This window comes from Cryptomeria japonica, chromosome 7 (genome assembly GCF_030272615.1).
Source record: "Cryptomeria japonica chromosome 7, Sugi_1.0, whole genome shotgun sequence".
Lineage (NCBI taxonomy): Eukaryota > Viridiplantae > Streptophyta > Pinopsida > Cupressales > Cupressaceae > Cryptomeria > Cryptomeria japonica.
Genome location: NC_081411.1, coordinates 699,767,242 through 699,775,385, shown reverse-complemented (window position 1 = coordinate 699,775,385; position 8,144 = coordinate 699,767,242). Strand labels below are relative to the sequence as shown.

Genomic DNA, 8,144 nt, shown 5'->3' with positions numbered 1-8,144 from the left:
TATATAGATCAATTATCTCTATCTCCACAATCAGTTAACATGATAATTATCTCAATCTAATATTATTAACTATGGGGATTGAAAACATCCCTATTTAAAATCCACTTTTTTCTTTTATGATAATATAATAATAATATAACAAGTGCCACGTAGTGGCTAGTACTTCCCTCTTAATATTAGGGTTCAATTTTGATTGATAGCAATTATAAGTGCAACTAGTATATTAGATAAATAAAATAGAAGAAAATTGAGCTCTAAAATATTGTTATATCTAGTGATATTTATTAGTTTTGTTTAAATTATTATTTTTTTATTGTTACTGGATAGAAAAATATTTTAGTAATAATTAACAATCAATTAGTATTATAATTACCTATTATAATTAGGGTTAATTGAATTTAGGATTCAATTACATTTATAGTTAACATTCAATTAGGTATATTTATTGAATTAATTTTTCATAATTATATTTTTAAAATGCGATTTCAAATTTAATTTTTTAAATATTGTTTTGAGATATTTTTAAGAAAATAAATTATCTTTCTTTATTTTTTCTAGTTGTAAAAAATATGTAATAAAGATTTTAGATTAACATTTTTAAAAGTTTATTAAATTTTCAATATTTTTTTATTTCAAAAACAAGCAACAATATTTGAATACATTTTATAATAAAATAATATTTTTTATTTTTTATCGTTTGACAATAGTTTTCATAGAATTCATTATATAATATCTCTTAGATATCATGAAAGATTGATTGGTTGAATTTTAGAGGTAATTTTGAAAGTGGTAAAAGAGATAAATTGTTAACAATATAATTGGTAAAATGGTATCTAGTTTTTATTGTAAGTTTAATTATTATTATTATTTTTATAGTTTTTGACAATAGTTTTCATAGTATTCATTATATTTTATTGTAATTTGAAAACTTAAAAATCATGCATCTAACTATTTGAAAAATAAAAAATAAACATAGTAAGAAAAAAATTCATAGATGTAATTGATGGAAAAACAATTGAATAATAACGAGTACACTATTGATTACAATATAATAACTTTTTAAGTGGAATAATGAACAATAACTCAAAGTGTCATTACGCTAGAGGAGTATTATTCTCACATATGCATATGAATTTGTGACACTTAAATAGGTGATAAAAATAATAATTTATTAAAATTATTTTTTAATTTTATATTATTTTATCCGTAAAATTAAATATAGTTTTACATTGTCATATACTATCTAAAAAGTGTAAAAACCACCATATAGAGCATTACTAAGTTTAAGGAAGGTTCAAGAATATTCGGACAGCTTCATCTAAAAGTTGAAGCAGTCGCCAAGTTTCAACGGACAAGACCACCTGCCGTTTTTGTTTATTTTTCTTTCCCTGTATAAAACCCTTATTTCCCGGAAGCTCTCGTGGCTCACATCAGCGTGTATATAGGCGTGAGGAGGAGTAAAACCAATTATTACCTACTTCTTATCTGGTGAACGTGGCTTGCTCTTTCGTGTTTGGACCGAGTTAATAAAAAGGATTTGTTTGAACCGGAAAAAAAGATTGTCGATTGCTATAATAATAACGCGCTTTGTGATTCGAACCTGGGTTCCTGTATTTTGCTCGTCAAATAATTGTCGCTTCTACTGGAGATTGCAGCGGAAACCTAGGTCTGCGATACGATCCGCCGGACTTTTACCGCTGGCGAACAAGAAAACAGGAATGAAATTTAAAAATCGGATTGGAAAATATGAGCTAGGAAGGACTCTTGGAGAGGGGAAATTCGCAAAGGTTAAACTCGCCATTGACGTGGAAACAGGACAGAGCTATGCCGTGAAAATCTTGGACAAGGAGAAGGTTTTCCGGTGCAAAATCGTGAATCATGTAAGGAAATGCAAAACATATAAAGCTTTGATTTGGAACAATTGCAATATTTTTATGTACTGATTTGATGTGCAAGATTTCTTCTGTTTGTAGATTAAAAGGGAAATATGTACGCTGAAGCTCATTAAACATCCTAATGTCGTGAGATTATACGAGGTATTTGCTTGAGCAGGCATTATGATAAGAATCTTCCAAGGCAGTTTTTAACAGACATTTAATATGATTTCTGGTGTCAATGTCTGACAGATTTTGGCGAGCAAGAAGAAGATATATATTGTTCTCGAGTTTGTTACCGGGGGAGACTTGCTTGACAAAATCGTGAGTATGATGAAGCTATCTTGTGAAGCTTTTCCTTTTTTAATTTAGTGCTCTGGTTTTTCACATATAAATGTTAATCTTTAGATTGAGGCGAGTAACGGAGAACTCCATGAAAACGTAGCGAGAAAGTATTTCCAGCAGCTAATTGACGCCGTCGGATATTGCCACAGCAGGGGTGTCTACCACAGGGATTTGAAGGTAAGATGTCTGAAAACGGCGCAATTTGTATTTGTTTGTGGGGTTGTGGAAAAATAATCTTTAATATTAAATGGAAAAAATGATTTTTCAGCCGGAAAATGTGCTTCTGGATGCCAATGGAAACGTGAAAGTTTCTGATTTTGGTCTCAGTGCGTTGCCGCAGCAATTTAGGGTATGTTTACAGCAAATAATTGACATAATTTGTGTGCAGTCACACTTTAATGGTATTTTAAGCCGTTGTATTGCAATTCTTCGCAGGCAGACGGGCTGCTACATACAACTTGTGGAAGCCCTAACTATATAGCCCCGGAGGTAAAGAGCAGCTTAAAGCTTTTAATATACATAATATTGAAGGCGAGTAGATTTCTTAAGGTTATTATTTTGGATTCGCACAGGTTATTGCGAACAGAGGCTACGACGGGGCTACAGCCGATCTATGGTCTTGTGGCGTAATTCTCTTTGTTCTCCTCACTGGTTGGTTGCCGTTTGAGGATAGAAATATTGTAGTTCTTTATCAGAAGGTAAATACTTAATTTCTCTTACCTGTAATTCTTTAGCATAAGGTAGCTATTTTCTGTTAACTGTGAAGCAAATAATTGAAATACTCCGAAATTTTTTTTTAGGAGGCAATTGAGTAAGATGACATGCATTGTGCAGATTTTCAAAGGCGATTTTAAATGCCCCAATTGGCTTTCATCCGGCGCTCGGAAATTGATCAAAAGAATACTCGATCCCAATCTCAAAACGGTATGATTTTTTTGACCCTTTCGCTGATATGACGTATCGGTAAAGTTTCCGGACATAATATTCTTAAAAATTTTGGGTTTTTACAGAGAATAACTATACCGGAAATAATTGAGAACGCGTGGTTCAAGCAAGGATACTCTCCTGCAGAACTTATGGAGGAGGACACCAATTTGATTGATATCAATGCCGCATTCACAAATGTGGAGGTATGCTTCTTAAGCGTAGTTGAAAAATATAATTGGTGTTCTTTCCATTTTATAAAACTGCAGAACAGTTGTCAGCCGGTGTGCATATTCTACTTTGATGAATATTGTTTTCATGATGGTTTCTGAAATTTGATCTGAAACATTGACAATAAAATAATCTATATGATTAAATTCAGAAAGATATGAATTAAGCTAATAAAAATTTTATTGGTTTGGGTTGTAAATTTCTTTTAACTTTCTTTTTCTTATATTCAAGATTTTTTGGTTTGATTTGTAAATCTTATTTAACTTTCTTTCTTATATTCTGGATATTTTGGTTTGAGTTGTAAATCTCTTTTAAATTTCCTCTTTCTTGGATTATGCTTTTTTTATTCTTTAATGTAAAGTTTGTTTTTGTATTGTATTGGTTTGAGTATATTTTCAAACATTACTGCTAAACATTAGATTTGAAAATAACTCAAAAGTCAATGGATTTTTATGGATTTTTGGTCTGAAGTTGAAAGGTTCTAAGGAACCTACCAAGATCAAGTCAAAAAAAAAAAATCAAACCAAATTATTGAAGAAAAATAATTTAACACAAAAATCAACAATAGACAAATAATTTTTTTTATTGATTCTTAACAATGCAAAACTTCTTGATCACTGGTCAATTGAAATAGAAAAGATTAATGCATATTCATACAAAACTATAGTTATTTATGCATGTAGCTTATATTTTTAGAACTCTCATTTTTTGCCTTGACAAATAACAGTTCTTCCCATGCAAAGTGGAAGAAATTACTATGCCAACTTCTACATTTAAAAATCCTATTTTTAGCTCGTAGAAAACTACAATACTCCAGTTGATCTCATGCAAGATGGAGAAATTAATTAGTCCAATCTCATGCAAGATGGAGAAATTAATTAGTCCAACAAATATTTATATTAGAAAAAGAATAATAAGAATATTGTATTAAAGAATATTAATTCTACAAAAGATTGTTAAAATAGCCAAACAAATATAGTGAATAACATGATATGACATTTGCAGAAATTTATTATAAGAAAATTTTATACAAGAATATATGTATTAGAAAAAGTAAATTAAATTTTATCCTCATTTTTTAAATGATATTGATTTAAAAATAATTTTTTGATAGAACACTCAAATATAATATAGAGATCATAGGGATGTAATTTGAATGCTAATAAACAACTTATTTAATAGAAAAATTAAGTACATCAAAGAATTGATAAAATATTTGAATAAATTCATAAAAGCAAAAGATGTAGAAATAATAATAAAATTTTCAACAAGACTCAATAAAATTTTAATTTTAATCATCCAACCTCTTTTTCATGATAAAACAAATCCTTACAATGTATAAAAATAACAAATAAAATCACATCTGCTGTTTATCTTACTAAAAAACAAATAAAATCACATCCCAATTATATATAACAAAACTATAAATCAATATTTATCTTATTCTATTTAATATATAATAATTTTTACATCAATATTTCAAACTATAATATGTTATTAAACAAAATGAAATCTTCAATATTATTTAAAAATCACTACACAATTTTATCAAAAAATTCTGAAATCTTCAATATTATTTAAAAATCACTACACAATTTTATCAAAAAATTCTATCATTTTTATAAAGTTATAAAAGATTATACCTCTTATAAAAGTAATATCTTTCGTTACAAAATCTATTGTTCTTATCCTTACTCTTTTACTAAAGTATAAAGCTTTCATAATGTTATTTTATTTATAAATTAATTATTTTTCTTTAAATAACAACTACAAATCAACAACTGTTCTTGTGTCATCCTAAATAATATTTATCTGACGTGTGGTCCAGCCTTGCGCTGTTCATGGTTCTCCACGTTGACTAGTATAATTGGCAGACCATCGCCAAAGTTTATCTGACACGTATCCTTGTTTTGTTGTCCACGCCTGTACTTTAAATATTCTTCTCCGTCCACGTATCCTTGTTTTGTTGTCCATGTCTGTAGTTTAAATATTCTTCTCCGTCCACGTATCATTGTTTTGTTGTCCACGTCTGTACTTTAAATATTCTTCTCCCTCCACGTATCCTTCTTTTGTTGTCCATGTCTGTAGTTTAAATATTCTTCTCCGTCCACGTATCATTGTTTTGTTGTCCACGTCTGTACTTTAAATATTCTTCTCCCTCCACGTAAGTACTATTAGGACACTTCTCAGCCTAATATCCAGCTGTCCTGCCTTCCAGGCTGTCAGGCTTGTCCTTGCAATAAAACAAGAGTCATCTGTATTTTATTCGAAAAAATCCACAGCTGTAAGAATATAAATTTGAGGAGTTTAACGTTAGTGATGCCATTCTATTGACAGGAACATCTGCTGACGGAGGGAACAGGGCCAGTTCCCATGAACGCATTTCAGTTGATAGCTATGTCCGTCAGCCTTGATCTTTCGGGGTTATTCGAGGAAGAGGTAAGATTTTCCCAGAAAATCTTGAAACGCATTTAAATTCAAATCTCTGTTGGGCTACTGGAGGCAACAGAAATCTGAGAGAATTTTGTCGTTTGACAGGATGCTGCGCAAAGGAAAACCAGTATTTTGTCCATGTTTCCCGCCAAAGAGATTATTGAAAGAACAGAGGAGACGACCAGGAACATGGGATTCGAAGTGCAGAAGAAAAAAGGCAAGGTTTGTATTTTTCTTTTACCTGCCTTTGGAGTTTTCTTTACTTATATTTTCCGGGGTGATAATTTCATGTGTGTATCGTCTAGCTGGAACACTCCGAAATGGTCGCCAGGAATTAGGATAAGACTCTTGGAAATTTACGTTCAAGCATATATTCCAATAAAAGTAGGTTTTAAATTCAACTCCCCAGAATAAAAATATACGAAATCATCGTTTCCCACGTGGCAGGATATGGTTTTTATTGAAGTTAAATTAAAGCTATGACTAGGCTTGATGAGATTTCTATTGATTATATTCTAACCCGGAGATCACGTTTTCCAGCTTATGTTAAGACAAAGGGATCCTAAGTCGAGGGAAAATGGACACCTGTCGGTTGCCGTGGAGGTGAGTGTTTGCATAGTTCTAAAATTCAAAGCAAATTAAGGAGAATAATATTTAGTAATGTACCGTCATTTACTGCGCAGGTTTTCGAGGTAACCCCTTGTTTGCATGTTGTTGAGCTGCGAAAATGTTGCGGAGATAGAGACCTTTACAAGGAGGTAATTATAAATATTTTTTTGTCGTTTTCCTCATAGCCCCAATAACTCAAAATTCACTGAAAAGTAAGAATTTATTTTATTTGCAAAGGCGGGTTGGCAGCCTTGGTCACAGTCCCATGATATTCTTTAATTTTTCAAGAACTGAAAGCTCTGTTTAACTAATTCGATAAAGAAGATGAAATTTGAAGTCAAAAATATATTACGTTATGGTGTATATTCACTCCATGCTCCCTGGAATGAATCTAAATTAAAATAATATATAAGTGATATGTTTAGATATAATTGTAGAGAATGTTTTACATCAATGTTTTGAATCACATTTTGATTCATCCATGATGGATCGAGTAAGAGTGTGATCCACAAGATTGATGTAAAAAATTCTCACATAATTGAATTCAAAAACAACCAATAACTTATTTAACATAAACTGTAAAAATTTAATGTCTCTATCAAATTATTTTACTGATGATTGAGTTACCTTCGCTTTTGCAGCTGTGCAGAGAACTCTCTAGTAATCTTAGCTCAGATGATCTTTCTTCACCTAAAGTGAAGTTTGACGATGATAACACTGTCTGGAGAACAGAAGGGGCACTTCCTGTGGTTAATAATTGTTAATCTCGCGGTTGCTTTCATCCACATCATTGTACAAAAAATTCACATAAAACTTCATTCATTGTACATTTATTTTTAGGAAAATTGGTTTATTCAATCAAATTAAAAATTACAGTCAAATGGGCAACCTTTATGCATACGCTGCTGGTGGTTAAAGTCTTTGCTCGTACACACAATTTACGTTAGCGACAACTACAAGGAAATGGAAAGGAGGATTTGTTTGCACGTGACGGACAGAGAGGTAATCCTATAAGAACTATTGCAGAATGAGATTGCCAGCTAAAATACGGCATTGTTTGCTTGTTCAGCGAGAATTTATAATAATACCACTTAGTGGCGTATGTAATGTAAATAAGTTTAGAAATGTCAGTCTTGTCAAATAGGAGATTTGGTGGGGGTGAGCGAACATTCGCCATCGAAAATGAAATTGGTAGAAGATTGTTCTTAGATCACAAGTTTTTCAAGCACGAGAAAATGCAAGGCAGATATTATAATTTAATTAATCTTTGAGGCATATTATTATATTTGTATTTGTATATATTTTCTACGTGAAGTTGGATATATGTATACCTCAAGCATGTTCCAAAGTTGCACTCTTTTAAGCATGATTTGGACATAATGATCCATGTCATTGGTAGGTTCTATATGCTTTGCGTCAGAAGCAAGTAGAGTGTGGAGTTGAAATTGAAATATCACAGATAATATACGTGATTAGATAAAATATTCGCCACAAGTTACATGCAAAAGATGGTTATTAGATTGTTTGGATACCTTGATTGTATTTTTGCCAAAGATTGAATCCATGGTCAATAAGTTGTTGTGGCGATATCGAATCAATCAATTAAGTTAGTTTGGCATCTATGGCCGCCTCAAAACAAATGGGATATCCTTATCACCACCGGGCCCAAGGATATTATGATTGTAATATGCCTAACTACTTTTGGATTTGTCAAAAAGTCATTGTTAG

General features: G+C 31.2%; 1 protein-coding gene across 1 annotated transcript; it reads left to right on the top strand.

Annotated features, from left to right (window-relative positions):
- The first annotated feature begins 1,418 nt into the window (after positions 1–1,418).
- LOC131046076 (CBL-interacting serine/threonine-protein kinase 26) lies at positions 1,419–7,752 on the top strand. Its single transcript, XM_057979733.2, has 14 exons — positions 1,419–1,880; positions 1,974–2,036; positions 2,127–2,198; positions 2,283–2,396; positions 2,488–2,568; positions 2,655–2,708; positions 2,792–2,917; positions 3,054–3,143; positions 3,230–3,349; positions 5,712–5,813; positions 5,913–6,029; positions 6,348–6,410; positions 6,491–6,565; positions 7,058–7,752. The coding sequence occupies exons 1-14, from the start codon at positions 1,719–1,721 to the stop codon at positions 7,178–7,180; spliced, it is 1,362 nt and encodes a 453-aa protein (XP_057835716.2). The 5' UTR covers positions 1,419–1,718; the 3' UTR covers positions 7,181–7,752.
- The last annotated feature ends 392 nt before the right edge of the window (positions 7,753–8,144 follow it).

Bases quoted from the DNA above. Each gene is read 5' to 3' on its own strand.
- LOC131046076 (XM_057979733.2), top strand. From the start codon at position 1,719: ATGAAATTTAAAAATCGGATTGGAAAATATGAGCTAGGAAGGACTCTT. The intron at 3,350-5,711 runs GTATGCTTCTTA...TTCTATTGACAG, and splicing joins CCGCATTCACAAATGTGGAG to GAACATCTGCTGACGGAGGG. The intron at 5,814-5,912 runs GTAAGATTTTCC...GTCGTTTGACAG, and splicing joins CGGGGTTATTCGAGGAAGAG to GATGCTGCGCAAAGGAAAAC.